Source organism: Microcaecilia unicolor, chromosome 4, assembly GCF_901765095.1.
Source record: "Microcaecilia unicolor chromosome 4, aMicUni1.1, whole genome shotgun sequence".
Taxonomy (NCBI): Eukaryota; Metazoa; Chordata; class Amphibia; order Gymnophiona; family Siphonopidae; genus Microcaecilia; species Microcaecilia unicolor.
The window spans coordinates 44,709,683-44,732,426 of record NC_044034.1 but is presented as its reverse complement, the minus strand read 5'-3'; the positions used below and the strand labels follow the sequence as shown (position 1 = coordinate 44,732,426).

General features: G+C 43.5%; 1 protein-coding gene across 5 annotated transcripts in view; it reads left to right on the top strand.

Annotated features, from left to right (window-relative positions):
* Nucleotides 1-22,744, top strand: part of MRE11 (MRE11 homolog, double strand break repair nuclease) — a 165,028-nt gene that overhangs the window by 98,170 nt on the left and 44,114 nt on the right. For all 5 annotated transcript variants that reach the window (XM_030200202.1, XM_030200203.1, XM_030200200.1 and 2 more), the window contains exons 17-19: nucleotides 10,748-10,806; nucleotides 11,252-11,319; nucleotides 20,027-20,108. In XM_030200202.1, the coding sequence (XP_030056062.1) occupies nucleotides 10,748-10,806; nucleotides 11,252-11,319; nucleotides 20,027-20,108 (209 nt within the window). The remainder of the gene's footprint in view (nucleotides 1-10,747; nucleotides 10,807-11,251; nucleotides 11,320-20,026; nucleotides 20,109-22,744) is intronic.

Sequence of the window (22,744 nt, the reverse complement as noted above, 5' to 3'; positions counted from 1 at the left end):
TTCAGTACTTGGCTTATGTGAGCTTCATAACTCAGGGAGTGGTCTAGGGTGATTCGTAAGACCCTAGATTCTTTGGGGACTAGACCATTGGGCAATGTTAGATTTGTGGGGATTATGGAAGCAGTATTTCCAGACCAGAGCAATTTCGTCTTAGTCTGGTTCAACTTGAACATTCAGTGGCCCATTTCTGGATTTTGTTCATTGCATTGACCACACTTTCGGATGTGTCTTTGAGTGATGGTTTCACAGGAATGAGCATTAGGATATTGTTGGTGTATGACAGTAAGCTTTCAAGAATGATGTTGGAGAGGGAGCTCATGTATAGGTTGAATAGCAAGGGAGATAATGGGGAGCCCTGGGGAACACCACATGTGGGTACCCAGCTTTTTGATAGTACCTCCCCCTTCCCAGACCTTGTAGGATCTGTTTTTTTAAGAAGTAGTTGAGCCAGCTTAGAACAGGACCAGGTAGACCTAGGTTACTGAGTTTCATTAACAGTAGTCTGGTCTACAGAGTCGAAGGCTGCAGAATGTTATATTGGAGTAGGATGATCTGCTCACCCTTTGCTAGGTACTCTCTTATAGTGGATGTTAGCACCAGAAGGAGTGACTCAGTGCTGTGCTTGGGTCTGAACCTGAATTGTGTGGGATGAGAGAGAATTTTGCAATGTATTTGGATAATTGTTGGGCAGTGTTGGTTTCTAGGAGTTTTGACAGAAGAGGAATCCCTGCTATGGATCTGAAGCTGGACGTGAGGGTTAGATCTAGAGTTAGGGCTTTAGGAATGCATGTGAGGGCTGTATGGTCCATGTCTAGTGGAATCTTACCGGTTGTGAGTAGACTGTTCAAAAAACTACAGCACTATTTCTCTACCCTGCCCCCCCCCCCCCCCACAAAACCCTCTAGTATAGTATGGTATGTCTCTTTCACACATGCGGAACACAGACCCTGACCCTCCCCCAGTATAGAATAAGTAATCACGAAATAAAAATAGAAATAAACATTAGCTGAACTCCCAAAATGCCAGATTCTGCATACAGTGCAGCACCAGAGAAACAGTGATGCATGTCCCCCTGTACCATGCAAAATATAAAGCTAGCAAATGTAAATTTCAAAAATGGACATATTCCAATCACTACATTACAAATTCACAAATATAAGTTATAAAAAATGGAAAATATGAAATCATTTTATTGGACTGAATATATGTTTCAATTAGCTTTCAGAGACCAAAGCCTCCTTCCTTTAGATCAGGACAGTATAATGCTGTTATGATATCCTGTCCTGACCTGAGAAAGGAGGTTTTGATCTCTGAAAGTTAGTAAAAATGGTATTAAAGTTAGTCCAATAAAAATGTAACACCTTATTTCCATTTTCTATTTTATTTTAAATTAAAAATACAATTCTTTTTTCTACCTCTGTTTTCTGGCCATTTACTTTTTTTTTTTAAAGTTGTGTTGGGTCCCAGTCTCTGGTTTCTGCTTTCATTGTCTTCTTTTAGCTCTCTTGCCAGGATTTCCTGTCCATTTGTCATTTTTCTCTCTTTTTCTTTTCAATTTTCTTCAATTTATTTTCTGCCTCTGTCCAGATTTAATTCTTACTATCCGGTCCTCAGTTTCCCTCCTTTTACTGTCTACCTACAGCTTGCCACCTCTTTCCTTCACCCCAGCTCTTCTATTTCACTTCCGCTTATTCCCCTGTCTCTCACTAACTTTGTCCTCTCCCTGTTCCCCACCACCACCACCAATCCAGCATATGCCCTCTCTTTTCCCCATTCCATCCAGCATGTGCCTTCTTTCTCTGGTCCTTTCATCCAGCATCTGACCCTCTTATCTCCTCCTTCCATTCAGCTTCAGCCCCCACTCCTCCCTACATCCTTCCAGGGTCTGCAACTCTGTTCTCCCTTCTTCCATCCAGCCTCTGCCTCCCTCCATCCCCCCACTTCCATCCACCATCTGCCTCGCTCCCTCTCCTCCCCTTTTCCATCCAGTGTCTGCCCCCTGCCACTCTCCTCTGCTGCTTGTCCAAACCAGCAGCAGCAGCAAAAAAAATAAAAAGACAGCCATCGTGAGACTGCACTATACATACCCATGGCTGCCTGTTCCGACCCGGAACAAGAAGTGATGTCAGAGGGGGTGGACTGGCAGCTACGGGAATGTATAGTGAGGTCCCGCAATGGCTGTCTTTTGTTTTGCAGCTGCTGGTTTGGGAAAGCAGCAGTGATGGCGGAGGGTGGCAGGGTGGTGCAGGAGGTAATGGAGCAGGTCCTGGTGCTGCCGGCTGTGCGGTGGGCTAGAGCTGCTGTACTGCCTCTTGTTAAAAAGTGCACGGCCACTCAGCCTAGAGGGAACAGTGCTCCTGACCTCCAATATACCTAGCTTTGTCATTGCAGTTGTGGACCTCTGTAGCATTCCCAGCTGACTTGTGGAGCAAAAGATCTGATTTGGTGTTTAAACCAGGGATCTTGGTTGTAGCAGTGCACATCACTTGCTTCCTGAGCCAGTGAGCAGGCCCACTCCTTCCCCAGTTTTAACATACTTCTATACCTTTATCTGGAAAAGGTAGTACTTAAGAAGATTATAGCACAAAGACTAAGTTTAACATTATCATATAATTTTAACACAGTGTTTCCTCTTCTTAGCTGATGCTATAAATTACTCCAAATCTGATTTCTATTTATTCTTGATATACTTATGTAGATTGGCCTTTACCAAGGATGTACTCTTTAAATCTATCCAGCCATGTTCTTAAGTCCAAGGCAAATCCCTTGTTTTAACAACAAAGTATGCGTTCTTGTGCTACTAACATAGCAATGAAGTAAAGTGTAAGTTGAAAAGTTCTATTTTTGTAAGTCCAAGAGAATAGATCCACTAATTTACTGGTTTAGTTCTGTGCTATAAAATGATAAATGTTGAGGAGACTACAGCATAGCCTGGTATGGTACCAGATTAAGAATGATTTTTTTTTTTTAAAGTCCATGCTCAGTCTAGTTTAATGTAGCAGTGCCTCCTAGGGACATTTCCTAATCATTGTTGGATAATTAAATTTCTTCAGTTTTCCTGTTTTGTTATGGGGGTTGTATTGATTTTTGTTTATTTTTTTCTGTGTGTGGTATTTTTTGTTTGGGTTTTTTTCTGAGAGGTTTTATGTTGGGTTCTTCTCCGAGAAGTCCCAGTAGCCTCTGGGCTGCTGTGCCCGTTTCCTTGTTTTCTTCTGGGTACACTGTAGCACATTGGGGCCTTTCCCTTTATTCTTGCTATTAAACAGAGTGTCTCGCCCATTTCATAATGCAGAGGAAAAAGCAAGTGGCTGTTGCAAACAAGAAGTTTGCAATGATCACATTTAATGAGACTTTCAACACTTTTTAAAGTATTTTTCTACAAATTTAGGGCTCCTTTTAAAAAGCAATGCTACCAGGTAGTGATGTGCTGAATGCATAGAAGTCTATTGAATTTACTTGGGCTTCTTGCATTCAGGACACACTAAACAGCACCATTTTTTTAAAAAGAGCTCTTAGACTAATAGGAGAGTGACTGATAACCACAGAGGTAAGAAAAAAAAAAGTACTGAGAGTCGCTCACATTTGACCAAGATTGAGTAAGGAAGTGGCAGGACTGCTCTGAAATAATTGGCCTTTGCTAAGTATCTAAGTTTGCGCACAGCTTTATTTGTTCCCTTAATGTAAAGTGATGCCTATCTCTGAAGTGGTGCTTTTGGATTACGAATCCAAACAATACTCCTTGTAATCAGTGCTTTGAAGCTTTAGTGCTTCTGAGTCATTTCAAAGCCTGATCATCATACCAATGAGATGTTCTTTGCAGATGTTTGACTGAATTTAACTAGATCGTCTGTACGTAATTTGGTCTTACAGCATAAACATGATGGGTAAGTGTTTTTCTTAATTACCCACAAGGTTGAAGAATCTGCTAAGACAGCTAGCTCTAGGTGAAAGCGAGAATTATTTTTAAAATAATTCTTTATAACTTTTTAGAGATAACATAACATACGCAAAACTAGATCTCATTTAGTGTTCTAAGACCTAGCCATGACACCTTGCATAAGCAGGTTCTGTGATCATTGTTGCAAAATTTCAGTGCTTACTAAAATTGGATTCACAGTGACACAGTAAACGATGGCAGATAGACATGCATAGTACATCCAGTCTGCCCAACAAGGTGGCCAAAGCCATGCCTGCAAATCACCCATGCTTAAATTCTGGTTGTCAAATCTCCACCATGCCAACCTTATAGGCAGCCAAACATGATGGGAGCCTTGGTTATAACCATATATCATCCCCAAATATTACTGACCTCATTCAACTTACCAGTCAAGATGTCTTCCCCTCCTCCCAAGCTGTACAACACCCTCACTCACAACGCATGACAATAAAGTGATCTACAACACTAGAGTTGCTGAAGCTTCACCTGTCTTTTGCCATTTGTGGGACACAGGCCGTAGAAGTCTGTCTGGCATTGGCCTCAGTTCTCCCTTACTGGAGTTGCCGATTCTTCAGTCTTTTGCTAATTGCAGGACACAGACTATAGAAGTCTGTCTGGCATTGGCCTCAGTTCTCCCTTACTGGAGTTGCCGATTCTTCAGTCTTTTGCTAATTGCAGGACACAGACTATAGAAGTCTGTCTGACTTCAGCTTTAGTTCCCATTTCTCTTGCACAAAAATAATACCTCAGCAGTCATGTGTTTCCATTAGAGCTGTACCGAATAACATATTTTACTACTCTGCCGAATATGGATAATGAAAAATATTATTTGGCTGAATAAGAATACCAGTAATGGGCTTTGAGCTTTAACATAAATAATAAAAGAAACAACGTGAAATCAGAGATCAAGTGTTTATTTCAGTAGGATTTAGCACAGTAGAGCCCCGGATTATTCATATTTGAATTTAAATCACTGTTCAGCCAAATACAAATAATGTATTCGTAGCCAAATCGAATATGAATATTCAATTCAACCCTAGTTTCCATCCTCTGTCTATATCGTGTATTTTTTAATTTGCTTACTGTTTTTGACTGTACCATTTCTTCTGGAAGGGCATTCCAGGTGGACACTACCCTGACATTACTCCTAAGTCTACCTCCCTTCAACCTCCATTCATATACTCTAGTTCTACCACCCCTATGTCTCATTGTTGCAGCATTGTGGCAAATATCCTTTGTAAAGTATATATTTTTTTATGATTCTTTATTTGTTAAATAATTTAAACAATTATTGTACTCAAATTTAAAAAATAAATAAAATACAAACCCAGGTTCATCCAGAAATCAGAATAATCCAGTTTGTTACATCTCAGACTTTCTCAGATGATGCAAAGTTTTTCATTAGTGTCAGTCAGGATTTCATCCATATCATGGCACTAAAACTATTTTGTTATGATTGAAATCCTGACTGAGAATAATGAAAAAAAGTTTGCTTTCTAATCTTTCTCTTTCCAGCGTGTTTCTCAGGAAAAAGGAACACCCTGGGCTCATTCTTTAAGCCTTAGTAACCTCTGAGTACTGGAAGGCTCAACTCGATGGAAAAGGAGGCTGCTGAAGCTGAACACACAACACCCAAAGGGAAAGGAGGCCTCTGTAGGTGAACACACACAACCTCGTCTAGGGTCCCTGATGTTTCTCACGGTGCTGCTGCCCCATTCAACCAGATCTAAGAGAGCTCTTAACACTGATAGAATGAGGACTCTCCGTTACCCATCGTTGGCCCTGCTCAATGTAGATATATTTTTGTGATGCTGTACACTGATATTGTCATGTCTGTGGCCGTGACCACCCTCAGACTTACCTTATTCCTGGGGGTCAGCTTCCTAGCTGGCTCCTGTTTCTTCTGTCTGTCCTTTCTGAGCTAGCTCTGGCTCCCTGTGCTGGCTGCATCCAGCAGCATGACACTAATTGCCTCACTATACTGCACCTGTGGGTGTTGCCTGGGTTAGCTCTCTCTCTCTCTCTGTGCTGGCTGCTTCCAGCATGACTCTAATTGCTTCACTACACTACACCTGGGTGTGGGAAGCCTCTCTGTGTTTCACTGTGCTTTCTGCCTGCTCCTTGGTTTGTGTCTGAACAGCCTCCGTAGTTACTTAGAGATTGCTGCAGCTGCGCCTCTGGTGTTGAAGGGCTTTATTAAGCACTTAGAGACTGCAGCCTTTGCCTTTGCTGCATCGTCTAAGGTCCCTGGTATGTTAAGAGTGCTCTGTGCACTGCTACCTTGTCCAGTTCAGTGTGAGGTTCTAGCTTGTTACTAGTAGCTTGGGCATTGCCTTTCTTGTTGGCTTGTGTACAGCTTTACTAGTTCTCCTGAGTGTTGTGTTCTGTGAGTTCCTAGCGTGTGACTAATTAGCTTGGGCACAGCTTTGCTTGTTAGCTTGTGTACAGCTTTCCTAGTTCTCCTGTGTTTTACTTAGTGTGAGTTTGTAGCTTGTGACTGGTTAGCTTGGGCATAGCTTTCTTGTTTAGCTTGTGTACAGCTTTTCTAGTCTTCTTGTGTTTAGCTTTCTGATTTTTTCCGTGTGTGTTTTACTTTGCTTCTGGAGCTTCAGCCCTAGTCCTGTCTGCTGCTAGTACTCCTTGCTACTGGAGCTCCAGCCATAGTCTTGCTCCTTGTCCTGACCATTGCCTGAATCTGACTACTGCCTGTACCCAGATATTCTCTGCCTGCTGCCTGCCCCGACTACTGCCTGTACCCAGATATTCTCTGCCTGCTGCCTGCCCCGACTACTGCCTGAACCCGGATATTCTCTGCCTGCGGCCAGACCTGACTATTGCTGGAACCCGGACATTCCCTGCCTGTCTGCCTTGCTTTCGCCTAGGTGCCTGGGGGCACTTCTGTATCCTGATTCCTGTTGTTCCTGCCTGCTAGTTCCAGTTCCGGTTTTCCTGTAAGCCCTGCTGGCTGCCCGAACCTGAGGGCTCAACCCTCGGGGAACGGTGGCTAAGCATAGGTGAAGCCTATGTCCAGTGTGTTCCTGTCCAGCAGGTTCCGGTCCTGTGGGTTCCAGTCCAAATGGCTCCACTCCAGTGTGTACCAGTCCAGTGGGTTCCAGTCCAGTGTGCACCCATCCGGTGCGTTCCAGTCCTGTGTATTCCTGTGCAGAACTCCAGTCCGGGGTTTCAGTCCAGCCTTGCCTTGTCTCTACCTTGAAGGTGACCTTGCCTGCTACTGCCGCTCCACGGTAGTGGTCCAAGGACTCACAAACCCAGTGCTTCCGGGGAAGAAGCCTGACAGAATGCCAAGGCCCTCGAGAACGCGACAGATATTTTGGTATTTATTAATAAACCAGCTTAATATTCAAAGGGCAACAAGTTAGTTGCAGTTAATGCTGTGATTAATTATTAATCACGGTAAAAAAATTAATCATCTTGCAGTATCTCCTGTTTCCTTGCAGCATATCCTCTGCTCTTTTCCACTCCCAACCCCTGTCCTCAGTGCATTCCAGCATCTCCTCCCCCCCCACCCCATGATTCAACATCAACCCTCCCTGCACTGGTCTACCTTAAAGATGGTCTTCTGTTGGTGGTCCCTGGCAGCAGCATTGTTGCACATACGCTGCCTGCAGCCTGGTCCAAAGCTTTCCCTCTGACCCGTCCCGCCTATGCAGAAACAGGAAATGATGTCGGAGGAGGCGGACTGGCAAGAGGTAAGGTTTTGGAGGGAGGGAGATTATCAGTCCTTTAGGAAAGGGAAAAGGGATGAGATTTGATATACCACCTTTCTGTGGTTACAATCAAAGCGGTTTACGTATTATATACAGGCATTTATTTTATACCTGGGACAAAGGAAGGTTAAGTGATTTGCCCAGAGTCACAAGGAGCTGCAGGGGGAAATAAATAGATTAAATACCTTTAATTGTGCAATTAATCACAATCAAAATTTTTAATTGAAATGCAGTCCTAGTTTACAGGTTTCATAGCAGTCACTAACTGTATAAACCGTCAATCTGTGAAATTTCCATGATACTATATGAATAGTGCCACTGAAAATTCGTACAGACTATCACAGCACTATCTGAATAGTGCCAGAGCAGCGATGAGGTGTTCTGCCCAGCAGTAAAATAGTCAGTGATATTCAGCCACTGTCTATATAGCTAATTGGTTTAAGGACAGCAAAAACGTTTTTTAAAACAACCACCATGGAGTTGGACAGTAAACACACATGCGTCAAATTTTCCAATATTTTCCATCTGTATATCTCTAGTTGTAAAAGCATAGGCCTACTTGACTGTCTTTTCTGTAAGTTTCTTGCAATTCAGGATTCTTTATTTATTTATTTGCTGCATTTATACCCCACATTTTCCCACCTATTTGCAGGCTCAATGTGGCTTACACTATGTTGCAAAAGGTATAATCATAAACAGAGTAAGAGGTATGGTCTAATTTAACATATTACTGTGTAAGAAATTAGGTAGATAGGTCAGTAGAATTATTTACATAACACAAAATAAAACAGGTAAGATATAGTGACCAATAGTGATAATGTGATTAACATAATCAAATTAGAAGGGATCAGTATTAGTTGGTTTATATGTAGAATGGAATCAAATCATTAAGGAGGATTTTTATTGTAAGTCTCTTCGAACAGGTGCGTCTTCAATAACTTCCGGAAGGTTGTCAAGTCATGCGTTGTTTTTATAGCTTATCTCATGCTTTCCTGAATTCTGTTTCTATTTCTATCTCCAACACATTTACCTGGAAGGCTGTTACTTGCCACTGCCACTATAGCTGGGAAGAAATATTTCCAAATATTACTTGTCTGCTCTTTTTGAACCTTATAGCATGTAATTCTAGAACTTCCATTCAAATGAAAAAATGCAGGCTTTTTCTACATTATTTTGAGGTTTTTATTTTTTGTTACATTTGTACCCCACGCTTTCCCACTCATGGCAGGCTCAATGCGGCAGGCAATGGAGGGTTAAGTGACTTGCCCAGAGTCACAAGGAGCTGCCTGTGCCGGGAATCGAACTCAGTTCCCCAGGACCAAAGTCCACCACCCTAACCACTAGGCCACTCCTCCACTGCTTTCCCCTTCCCCTCTTCCTCAAGCCCTCCATTTAAAGCATTCACAATTAGGTCCTGAGTCTCATTTCCTGGGGCTTATGCAGTGGTGTGCTGGTAAATGTTTAACAGGCTCTCTACCCGGTCCACCTCTGTGCCCCCCCCCCCCCCCCAAATTGCAGAGCTGGCTATAGCCGGGGAGAGAGCCTGGGGGAGGGGGGCAATCTAATTCATGTTTAATGTGGGATAAAATGCCATAAATAAGTAAATAAAAATAAACTTTTAATGTTGAGCACCTGATTCTCAAAGTGGACATATTCCAAACACTATAATGAAAATAAAATGATTTTTTCTACCTCTGTTGTCTGGTGACTTTGTTTTTCTGATCATGCCGGCCCAGAATCTGATTCTGCTGCTATCTGTCCTCTTAACTCCATTTCCAGGGCTTCCTTTCCATTTATTTCTTTACTTTCCTCCTTTCTTCTTCATTTTTTGCCCCACATCTGTAAGTAAAAGCTGGGTCCTCCGCAGACTTGACTGTCCAGTGGATCCAGCTTCTGCCTATTTTCTCCATCCATGTGCAGTTATTCTCCTCTCTTCCTTTTCCCTCTTCTCATCTTCTTCCTCACTCTTCCTTCCCCTCCATCCACGTCCAGCATTTCTTCTCTCTCCCTTCCCTCTCCTCCATCCATGTCCAGCAGCAACCCTCCTCTCCTCTGCCCTCCATGCACCCATGTCCAGCAACCCTCCTCTCCCCTCCATCCACCAATGTCCAGTGACCCTCCTCTCCCGCCCTGCCCTCCATCCACCCATGTCCAGCAACCCTCCTCTTCCCCCTGCCCTCCATTCACCCATGTCCAGTGACCCTCCTCGCCTCCCTGCCCTGCATCCACCCATGTCCAGCGACCCTCCCTTCCCCTGCCCTCCATCCACCCACCCATGTCCAGCAACCCTTGTCTCCCCCCTGCCCTTCTCCTCCCCTCCATCTGCCTTCTTCCAGCGCTCCCCCGGTCGTCCATCATCCGTCTGCCCTCTGCAGCTCTGCTCCCCGATAGCCCTGGTTTCCTTCCTGCGCCGCCGCCCTGCCTTTAAAAATTTTATTTTCCCTCGAGGCGCGCTGGCGTTGAAGTGAAGGCAGCAGGCTCAGCTCGGTTCCAGCCTTCGTTCCGTTCCTTCGCATCATGGCTCCGCCCTCGCGCAAACAGGAAATACATCAGGCCAGGGCGGAGCCATGATGCAAAGGAACGGAACGAAGGCTGGAACCGAGCTGAGCCTGCTGACTTCACTTCAACGTCAGCGCGCCTCGAGGGAAAATAAAATTTTTAATGGGTACGGATTCTGCACCATTACTGTTGCCTTTCTCTGGACTGCTTCTACTCTTCATCATTTCAGAGGTGTGGCTTCTAGAAATACATGTCCTGCTGTTGACATCTTGCCAGTAACCTGTACAGAGGCATTATTACCTCCATTTTCTGCTGGGTTTACTTCTGTATGTGCATCTGAGAATTCCAGTGGCTGTAGCCACTGCTTTGTTGTGCTGGTCTGCAACTTTCACATCAACTATGATCATCTCACAATTTCTCTTCTGTTTTTGTTCACACCAATATCTAATCTCCCTTGGGTTTCTTTATTCCAAATACATGACACTGCACTTAATTGCATTAAGTCGTAGCTGTACTTTGTCAGTTTTTGCCATAATTGTTTTATATAAATAAGCTAAATAAATTTTTCATGTCTTCATTCCAGCCTTGAAAATTTCAAGACAGCCATCTTCAAGAAATATTTCTGCTAAGAATTATTCAGAGGTGAGCATTTGTTTCCCCTTTTGATAAAAATAAATTGTTTAGCTGACCTGATGAATTATTTGAAGATGAAAAAATTAGCTTGTGAATTGTAAAAGTGCAGCTTTTCTTATTGTTTCAGGTATAAACAAGTGCTTCTCATAGCAAAGTATGCTTTACAAGCAATTCTAGAAATATTCTGGTATTTCAAAAGACATAAAATGTGCTTAAACATTGGTACACAACTACAAAAGAGGAAAAAGGGACAAGATTATGTTTACTGAAAAGGAATTCTAGAACAGTGGTTCTCTAACCTGTCCTGGGGGACCACTAGCCAGTCGGGTTTTCAGGATATCACTAATGAATATGCATAAGATAGATTTGTATGCCTAAAGCTCTGGCACCTTTTGTATGTAATGGCACTGAAATAAAACTGCATTAAACCCTATGAGTATGTATGTATTTATAGGACATCGAGGATGACGACTCTGATGTGGAAGAGGTTTCATTTACTCGTCCTTCCAAAGTCGATCAAAGGTAGGCCCAGTGCTCTGTTTCTGTGAACTTAGAGGTACTTTGCAAAACACTGCTGCAATACCATTCTTTCTGCTATAGCATTGTACCAGGAGATGGAAGTGTGGTGAATTTGTTACCTGTTGCAGAATTAGGGGCCTTACCTTAGCATTTTCCGTTTGAGTGATATTAGCCAAACCTGGGGTGATATTGAAGCTCTAACAAAGATAAAATAGGAGCATTTACCTAGGAGCAGAATAAAGGCTTGGACTTTTTTAAAAGGTAGCTGTGAAATTTGGGCCTGTTAGATTGTTTGGAGATTCTTATACTCGATACCAAATGGTTCCTAGTTCATGTTTTTTTGGCATGGCTAAACGGCTTCCTCACCACAAGGAATTACTCAGTGAAATTTTGAAATGGCTTTTTGGAGCCCTGTCGTGCAAGTTGTGGAGTGCCACAAGGCTCTCCCTTGTCACCGACTTTGTTTAATATTATTATGTTGTCTCTTGGTTTTTATTATGAGTTCAGCTGGATTTAAAATTTTCAGCTGCACTGATGATATAACAGTTTTGCTACCATTCGCAGATACAACAGATGCTGCTATTGTCAAAATAAAGGAATGCATTCTGCTTTTGGAAACATGGGTTAATGCACGTGCTCTGAAACTTAATAAAGATAAAACTAAATTTCTTTTTTGGGGGCATGTAGATGATATTTGGAATAGCAATTTATTGAAATCAGCCAGTCAGCATTTTGTATTCAAAGATAATATGCAGATTTTGGGTGTTACTTTATCTGGATCTCAGAGTCTCATGTGAATGCGGTTGTAAAGAAGTCCTTCTTTCTGATGAAAAAACTCAGAAAGATTCATAATATGCTTGAGTTTTATACTTTTAGACTTGTTGTTCAGAGCCTAGTTCTATCTACTCTAGATTATAGTCACTGCATCTGTGCTGAATGTCGAAGAAAATTGATGAAAAGAATTCAAATGGTATAACACACATGGCACGCCTGATTTACTCTGCTCACAAAAGTGACAGAATTTCTCCTTTGTTGATAGCCCTCCACTGGTTACCAATGGAGGCATGAGTTCCCTTTTAAGTTTTGCGTATTAGAATTTAAAATCCTTCATGGGTGTGCTCCAGCCTATTTATCTAACTTGGTACAGATGTCCAGTAGGACTAGAGGCTTACATGATAAATTTCAATTACACTTCCCGAGTCCTCAAGGTCTAAAACATAAGACTATTCTTTCAGCGAGTTTCTTTTATCAACTATCTGGAATTCTATCCCTTTAGTTATAAGGAAAATTCAACATTTTATTTATTTTAGGAAAGCTTTAAAAACTTTATTTTTAAGGACACGTTTAATAAGATAGAATACTTCTAAATTTTGTATCTTCCCCAGTATTAGCTCAACTGACTATATACACACATTCTGCACCTGGACTAGTTTCTGACACTCTGAGGCATATTTTCTAAGCACTTAGCCTTCCAAAGTTCCATAGAAACCTATGGAACTTTGGAAGGCTAAGTGCTTTGAAAATATGCCTCTCTGTAATTTAGATCAGTTCCTTATATCTTCTTTAACTGTATCAAGAACTTGCCTTGAGTGTAGCCACCTATTTATCCCAACTGTCTCTGTACCACTCATCTTGTCCCCATCTATATATATCTGCACTTGGCCCCTCAGCTATATGGTAAACTGTATTATAGAAAAGCATTAGTATGGTAGCTATGTTATTTAAACGTTCTAATGTGTGCTTATTAGATATTTCATTAGTATTATTCCAACATCGTATTATATCTATTATTTGAATTTCAGTGCTGTTAAATGTGTGCATTTTTGATCATGTTTCCACTCCATCCGTGTGCATCTCCTTCCTTTGTCTTTCCTTCCCTCTATCCTGGTCCAACATTTCTCCTCTCTTCCCTCCCCTCCATCCATCCATGTCCAGCACCTTCCCTCTTTCCCTTCTACCCTTCCATCCAGTGTCATCCCTCTTTCTCTCTCCATCCTTCTACCCATTACCCTCTCCCAATCCTTCCGTCTATTGTCTCCCTCTATCTCCCCTTCCTTCTAAACAGTTCTCTCTCTCGACCCTTTTCCATTCAGCATGTTCTCTCTATCCCCATCCTTCCAGTGTCTTTCCTCTTTCCCTCCCTACCCTTACGTCCAGTGTCTTCCCTCTTTCTCCCTCCTTTCATTCAGCATTTCTCCGTCTGACAGCTAGGGTCTCCCCCAGTTTCTCCCCAGCAGCTTCTCTCTCTCTCCTGCCCATGTTCCCCTCTTTCTCTCCCCATCTCTCTCTCTGACTCCCCCCTGCTCTTTTGCATGTCCCTGGCTCTCCCCTGCACTTTTCCACTTTCTCTCTCCTCCAGCGTCCTCATGCATCCCACCTTCCTCTTCCCTCCCCTTCTTGCTTCCATCACTCTCACTTCTTTCTCCACACCCCTTTTCCCATTCCCTGCCATTGCTTTCCTTCCTCCCTCTTCCCCTTAGATGTGGCACCTCACATCCTCCTCTCTCTACCCCCTTTCCCTTTGGTCTGGCAGCTGGCTGGCATGATGCATCGCTCCCCCCCTCCCCGGACTAGTTCGGTATCGCTCTCCCCCCTCCGCTCCTGTCATGTCTTTGAACTTCGAGGCTTCCTTCCGGTAGCAGCAGCAGCAGCATTGGCAATGATGTAAGCGCTGCTTTCAGCCTGCCTCGGAAGCACTCTCTGTGCAGTTTCCTGCGTAGGAGGGACGCTGTCCAGAGAGTGCTTCCGGGGCAGGCTGAAAGCAACGCTTACATGATTGCCGATGCTGCTGCTGCTGCTACCGGAAGGAATCCTCGACGTTCAAAGACGACGTGACAGGACAGGAGCGGAGGGGGAGAGCGATACCGCAGTAGTCGGGGGGGGGGGGGAGCGGTAAAGATCGCAGGTCCACGCACCAGTCGGGGGGGGGGGGAAGGGAGGGAGATGTTCAAGGCAGCAGGAGTTGCACCCGGGCGGTCCGCCCCGCCCTTGCTGCACTTCTGGCTGGGGAGGCTTAGCCTCCCCAAGCCTCTTATACCGGGCGCCTATGCTATTGATCAATCAATAAGAGAATTCTTAGAGAAGTTTACCCTAAGACTATCACTGGATATGCCTCCAAGCCCAAAGTGAGACATGGCTAGAATTATATGGGAATGGGAGATTTCTCTTTATGGATTCTAGTTAGAGCACTTGGTTTTGGTTCTGAAAAATGAATGCTAAACTTAGTTCTCCGAGAACAAGCAGGCTGCTTGTTCTCACAATTGGGTGACGTCTGACGGCAGCCCCAGGTCGGAAGATCTTCCTAGCAACAAATTTTGCTAGCCCCCGCGTGGACATGCGCGAACCATCTTCCCGCCCGTAGTGCGAGCGTGCTCCTCAGTCTCTTCTTTTCCGCGGCTCAGGACAGCTGTTTTACGGCGGTTCTGTGTCCCAGAGAGGTCCCCGCTGCGTTTTCGTGTTCTTCTGTTAAAAAAAAAAAAGTTTCCTTTAGTTCTTTAGGTTTTCCCCGTAAGTTTCCTTTCTTTGTCGTGAGCGGCCAATTTGGCCACCCATGCGGGTTTTTTTCCTTTTTTTGGTGTCTGTTTTCGGCACAATCGCGAATTTTGACCTCGCTGGCGCGATTTTTCCGCCCATGTCCTCAAAGCCTGCCAGCGGCTTCAAGAAGTGCACGTGGTGCAGCCGGACAATCTCGCTCACTGATAGGCACGTCTCGTGTCTTCAGTGTTTGGGGGCTGGTCATCGTCCCAACGCCTGCACACTGTGTCTTCAGCTGAAAAAGAGGACCCAGGCAGTAAGATCGGCTCAGTGGAACTTGTTGTTCGGAGCCCAGTCCAATACGTCGACGGAGCCAGCGGTACCGAGGTCATCGCCGGTACCGATGTTGGCATCGGAGGGTGCGTCGACGTCCGGAGCGCAGGTGATGGCTGTCCAGAGATTCCAAGCTGGTAGCAGTGAGCCATCAAGTGGTTCTCCACCTTCCTCGAGGGCTCCTGCGGTACAGACCCCCCGGGACTGCCCCTCTTCGGACCCAGCCCCAAGGAGATGTGTGGATTCCATGTCCTCCTCTTTGGTACCGGGAGGTACCGCTGACGTGCTTCGAGCGAAGGCGAAGAAGCACCATCATCGGTCACCGTCCCGTCCTCGGCTCCTACGATGTTGATCAGTTCCAAAACATTACACATCCTACAGCACAAGAGGTCAACTAGACACAAAAACATTCTGGCAACTGATATACAACAATGAATGGACAGCACAAACAGACTCCATATACTTCCTCATGGAATGGGATAAAAGATGCAAATGCATACTAGATGAAATAGCACCCTTACAAACAAGAACCTCACGAAAGCATAACTCGATACTATGGTTCAACGATGAACTGAAAAAGCTAAAAACACAATCCAGGAAACTCGAACGAGCATGGAGAAAAACAAAAGACGATCACACTCAGCACATGGAAACAATCACAAAGAAAATACAAATACGGAATAAGACAGACCAAAAGATCATGCTATAAAACTAAAATAGGGACAGATTACAAAGACACGAAGAAATTATACCAACTCGTGAACAAACTCCTAGACACCAACTTGGTCACTACAACGCATACAGACATCCCATCAGCAGATAAACTTGCTAAGTATTTCAATGAAAAAATTGTAAACCTACGCAACACGCTACCTCATGACAACACTGACATCGAAAACTTCCTTAATGAGCTGGACCCAACCACTGGAGAATACCCGGCAGATCGAACCTGGTTAAACTTCACCCAACTTACCATCAATACAGTTACACAGGCGATCAGCAGGTTCTCCGACACTCACTGCAAACGAGATACCTGTCCCAACTACCTAATGAAATCTGCCCCTGACCGCTTCATAGCAGACCTCACAACCCACCTAAATTACATGGTTCAGCAAGGTCTCTTCCCTAAGGAAAATGGCAATATCCTACTCACTCCGATACCAAAAGACACCAAGAAAAAAAACAAATGAAATCACTAACTACCGTCCAGTAGCATCCATCCCGTTGTTAGTCAAACTGATGGAAAGCATGGTAGCCAAACAACTTACAGATTATATAAACAAATTCTCAATGTTACACGAATCACAGTCAGGTTTTCGCCCCCTCCACAGCACAGAAACAGTACTACTCACTCTTCTAGCCAAATTCAAGCAGGAAATAGCAATAGGCAAAAACATCCTCCTCCTCCAATTTGACATGTCTAGTGCATTCGACATGGTAAACCATAATATATTAATAAGATTACTAGATAAGTTTGGGATCAGTGGAAACGTACTTGCTGGATCAAGGGTTTCCTAACCACAAGAACATATCAAGTAAAATCAAACTCAAACATATCATCACCGTGGAAAGCAGACTGTGGAGTACTACAAGGATCACCGCTATCACAGATCCTCTTCAACCTACTGATGACCCCACAAGCCAAGTCCTTATCCAACCAAGGCTTTAACCCTTTCATCTATGCAGACGATGTCACAATATACATTGCTTACAAATCTAACCTGGCAGAAATCACCAACGAAATCAAGCTCAGCTTGGACTCTTGGGCTAACGCATTTCAACTAAAACTCAACAAAGAAAGAACACACAAGCCTTGAAAACAACATACGATCACCTAAACTTCCGGAAAACACTAAAAACTAACCTGTTTAAAAAGGCATACCCTACCGATCCAACATAAATGCCTGATCTCTGCAACACAGTAAAAATAAAGTACATAATGGACATAACACAACTCTTCCGTTATACGATGCCCTAATGTGGCTGTGCCACATGAACTTTATCTTACCACAACATCACTTTGTATTTGTTCACACCGGAGTCTGCAAACGCTCTTCGGTACTATGTAAGCCACATTGAGCCTACAAATAGGTGGGGAAATGTGGGATACAAATGTAAAAAGAGAATCCACAAAAATATGGAGAACTCAATAGATCCCACGGTGCGTGAAATGTAAAACAAAAAAGGTGGGAATATAAGCCAGGCTCTCCAAATGTAACAAATAAAATATTCTAACTCTCCCATCCTATTTCTTAGGCTCCTGGCATTTGCATATAGACATTTCAAACTGTTTGTTGTTCCTATTTACATCATGCTCAGTACTTGACAGTATTAATTTGCAATCTTTTGTCTGATTTTTATTTTTATTTAAGGACACCTGATCTACTACGGTCTCTTTTGCAACCTCACTATCTATCTTCCCTGTTTTGGTGATATCTTTGAAAGATACCTTATCCCGAACCATGCGCTTTTGAGCGACTGTCAGCCTTCCCTCCCATTTCTAGTTTAAAAGCTGCTCTATCTCCTTTTTAAATGCTGATGCCAGCAGCCTGGTCCCACCCTGGTTAAGGTGGAGCCCATCCTTTTGGAATAGGCTCCCCCTTCCCCAGAATGTTGCCCAGTTCCTAACAAATCTAAAACCCTCCTCCCTGCACCATCATCTAATCCACGCATTGAGACTCCGGAGCTCTGCCTGTCTCTTGGGCCCTGTGCGTGGAACGGGTAGCATTTCAGAAAATGCTACCCTAGAGGATCTAGATTTGAGCTTTCTACCTAAGACCCTAAATTTGGCTTCCAGAACCTCTCTCCCACATTTTCCTATGTCATTGGTACCCACATGTACCAAGACAGCCGATTCCTCCCCAGCACTATCTAGAATCCTATCTAGGTGACGCATGAGGTCTGCCACCTTCGCACCAGGCAGGCAAGTCACCAGGTGATCCTTACGTCCACCAGCCACCCAGCTATCTATATGCCTAATGATTGAATCACCAACTACAACAGCTGTCCTAACCTTTCCCTCCCGGTCAGCACTTGGATACGTATCCTTGATGCTAGAGGATAGTACATATCCTGGTGGGCAGGTCCTGGCTACAGGAGTACTTCCTACTTCAGGGTGATGCTCTCCTTCTACTAGACTGGAGGTGGGACTTCTCTACAACATCCATGTAGGTCTCCTCTATGTACCTCTCTGTCTCCCTTAGCTCCACCAAGTCTGCTACTCTAGCCTCAAGAGAACGGACACGTTCTCTGAGAGCTAGGAGCTCTTTGCATCGGGCACACACATATGACATCTCACCAACTGGGAGATAATCATACATGGGATACTCAATGCAAAAGACTGGATAGCACCCCTCTCACTGCTGGACTGCTCTCTCCATCTTAGTGTTTTTGAGTTTTTCAATAATTTAAAACTTGCTACTGTATTAAGGATATTAGCCTAATATAAAAGTGTCTTTTAGTTTATATTGTATGATTTATTTAGTGTTTCCTTCTTAGATGGTAATGAAATGTATTTAAAACTCTGTAAGAGCACTCCTTGCTTGTTACCCTAATTACATTAACTGACTATAAATGAAGAGTTGTCCTAGGGGTGGGTGGGAAGACTAAATTAGATCCTGCAGTGCCTGCTAGATTCTATCTGTTAATGCTGTGGTACAAAGTTTTTAAAACTAAGTGGAAAAGACTATGGAGATTAGTTGATAAAATTTTCTTTTTATATTTTTATTTTGCCTAACACTAACCTACAATTCCTCCTTTAAACCCCAATCTTTCCCAAAGCACAAAGCAAAATAGCGTTCACTGTCCTCTTCTCTCGGAGCTTCTCAGAAAGGCTGTGGGTAGATCTGGTTTCATGCCTTCTTTATCAGCACTTCGCATTTGATTTGCCATTCCTCATGTTATTTCTTATTATTTTCAGTCGTATCCTTCTTCCATTTTCTGAAGGATTTTCTTTTAGCTGTAATAGCTTCCTTCACTTCATTTTTTTTAACCATGCCGACTGTTTGGTTTTCCTTCTTCTGTTTTTAATACACAGAATATATTTGGCCTGGGCTTCCAGGATGGTATTTTTGAACAGCATCCAAACCTGATGTACATTTTTGACATTTGCAGCTGCTCCTCTAAGGTTTATTTTTCACCATTCTTCTCATTTTATCATAGTCTTCTTTTTTGACAGTTAAATGCTAACGTATTGGATTTCCTGTGTATGTTTACTCCAAAGCCAATATCAAATCTTATCATATTATGATCACTGTTATCAAGTTGCCACATCACTATTACCTCCTGCACCTGATCATGTGCTCCACTAAGGACTAGGTCTGAAATTTTTCCTCCTTTTTGGCTCCTGTTCCACTGCTCCATAAAGCAGTCCTTGATTTTGTCAAATAATTTTACCTCCCTAGCATGCCCTGATGTTCTATTTACCCAATCAATATCGGGGTAATTGAAACCACCTATTATTATTGTGTTCCCCAGTTTGTTAGCCTCCCTAATTTCTGTTCATCCTGGCCAGGTGGACAGTAGTACACTCCTATCGCTATCCTTTTCCCCTTTACACATGGAATTTCAATCTATGGGAATTCCAAGATGTGCATTTTTTCCTGCAAATTTCTCAATCTATTTGATTCAAGGCCCTCCTTAACATACAATGTTACTCCTCTGCCAGTTTGATCCACTTTATCACTACGATATCATTTGCTCTGTACACTTGAACATGAAGAGACAGTCCCTGCTCACAGAGCTTACAATCTAATGAGAACAAACAAAGGATAAGGGAATGACTTAAGATATCTGACTTTATGTCAAGTTTCATGGCTTTGAATTTACCCAGGCTTTCTCATTCATTATCAAAATAGTCGTAAAAAGGAAATGGTGTGTTAGATCTTATTTTTCTTCTTTTCAGGACATCAAGCACATCCTCATCCTACAGTAAGAGAAGCTCACAGAGCTCCAGAGGAGTTATCTTCGATGACGACGATGAGGAGGTAAGTTCAAACCTTCAGCTGTTACTTACTGTGTTATGTTTTCAGTTTAAAACACTTGATAAGGTGCCACAAGGAAAAACTGAAAATATTACACAGGGCAAATATCTCTTATCTGCACCCTTCTCGTCCACTGCTAACTCCAGACTCCGTTCCTTTTATCTTGCTGCACCATATGCCTGGAATAGACTTCCTGAGCCGGTACGTCAAGCTCCATCTCTGGCTGTCTTCAAATCTAAGCTAAAAGCCAACCTTTTTGATGCTGCTTTTAACTACTAACCCTTATTCACTTGTTCAGAACCCTTATTTTATCATCCTCACTTTAATATACCTTTATCTCTTGTTTGTCCTGTTTGTCTGTCCTAATTAGATTGTAAGCTCTGTCGAGCAGGGACTGTCTTTTCATGTTCAAGTGTACAGCGCTGCATACGTCTTGTAGCGCTATAGAAATAAGTAGTAGTAGATATACTGACAATAAATGACAAAGAAATGTCATCATTAGATCAGGGTCAAACCAGCATGCAGTTAGAAGGATTATGTAAACTTGTAATTGAAAAGAAGTGTTTTGTATCATTTATGTAGGAGTATGTCATCTTGTGGCATGCCATCTGATGGCTCCCACTCCAAAGGGCCCTCAGAATATTTGTCTCCTGGTTCTCTCCCTTCCTTCACTCGGCACACACACTCTTATCCAAGGAAACAGGTTCTCTCCTGGGAGAAGGTATGTCCTTTCAAAGCCCAGGCATAGGTTTCTCCTTCTTTACACAGAAAGAAAGACCACTGTGGGGAGCTTCAACTGACTTTACTGAAGATTGGTGTAAAATCAGTGTTTTCTATCAGGTAGTGTATTTTCCACATTAAGCAAGTACTGGATAGTCTGTATGACTTCTTCAGTTTTGCCTGTGATCCCTTTCATTAACATAGTAACATAGTAGATGACGGCAGAAAAAGACCTGCACGGTCCATCCAGTCTGCCCAACAAGATAACTCATATGTGCTACTTTTTGTGTATACTCTACTCTGATTTGTACCTGTGCTCTTCAGGGCACAGACCGTATAAGTCTGCCCAGCACTATCCCCGCCTCTCACCACCGGCTCTGGCACAGACCGTATAAGTCTGCCCAGCACTATCCCTGCCTCCGAACCACCAGTCCCGCTTCCCACCACCGGCTCTGGCACAGACCGTATAAGTCTGCCCAGCACTATTCCCGCCTCCCAACCACCAGCCCCGCCTCCCGATCTTGACTAAGCTCCTTCTGCACAGGATTCCTTTATGCTTATCCCACGCATGTTTGAATTCCTTTACCGTTTTCATTCCACCACCTCCCGCAGGAGGGCATTCCAAGCATCCACTACTCTCTCCGTGAAAAAATACTTCCTAACATTTTTCTTGAGTCTGCCCCCCTTCAATCTTATTTCATGTCCTCTCGTTCTACCGCCTTCCCATCTACGGAAAAGGTTCGTTTGCGGATTAATACCTTTCAAATATTTGAACGTCTGTATCATATCACCCCTGTTTCTCCTTTCCTCCAGAGTATACATGTTTAGTTCAGCAAGTCTCTCCTCATACGTCTTGTAACGCAAATCCCATACCATTCTCGTAGCTTTTCTTTGCACCTCTTCAATTCTTTTTACATCCTTAACAAGATACGGCCTCCAAAACTGAACACAATACTCCAGGTGGGGCCTCACCAACGACTTATACAGGGGCATCAACACCCCCTTTCTTCTGCTGGTCACACCTCTCTCTATACAGCCTAACAACCTTCTAGCAACGGCCACCGCCTTGTCACACTGTTTCGTCGCCTTCAAATCCTCAGATACTATCACCCCCAAGATCCCTCTCTCCGTCCATACCTATCAGACTCTCCCCGCCTAACACATACGTCTCCCGTGGATTTCTATTCCCTAAGTGCATCACTTTGCATTTCTTCACATTGAATTTTAATTGCCAAACCTTAGACCATTCTTCTAGCTTCCTCAGATCCTTTTTCATGTTTTCCACTCCCTCCTGGGTTTCCACTCTGTTACAGATCTTAGTATCATCCGCAAATAGACAAACTTTACCTTCTAATTCTTCGGCAATGTCACTCACAAATATATTGAACAGAATCGGCCCCAGGACCGATCCCTGAGGCACTCCACTACTCACCTTTCCCTCCTCCGAGCAAATTCCATTCACCACCACCCTCTGGCGTCTGTCCATCAACCAGTTTCTAATCCAGTTCACCACTTCAGGTCCTTTCTTCAGCCCATCCAGTTTATTTAAGAGCCTCCTGTGGGGAACCGTGTCAAAAGCTTTGCTGAAATCTAAGTAGATTACGTCCATAGCTCGTCCCTGGTTCAATTCTCCTGTCACCCAATCAAAGAACTCAATGAGATTCGTTTAGCACGATTTCCCTTTGGTAAAACCATGTTGTCTCGGATCTTGCAACTTATTGGCTTCCAGGAAATTGTGATAAATAAGAGGCTGTCCTAAAAATGTCCAGGATGTCTGGGGTAGGCCACTAGAGGGCGCTAGGAGAATAGATGGAGGTCGCTAGGACCGGGGAGAGCCCTGGGAGGTCCACAGGTGTAGGAGGTTATGGGCTGGGTCCTGTGTAGCTAATTAACCACTTTATACCCCACCTGAGATGTGA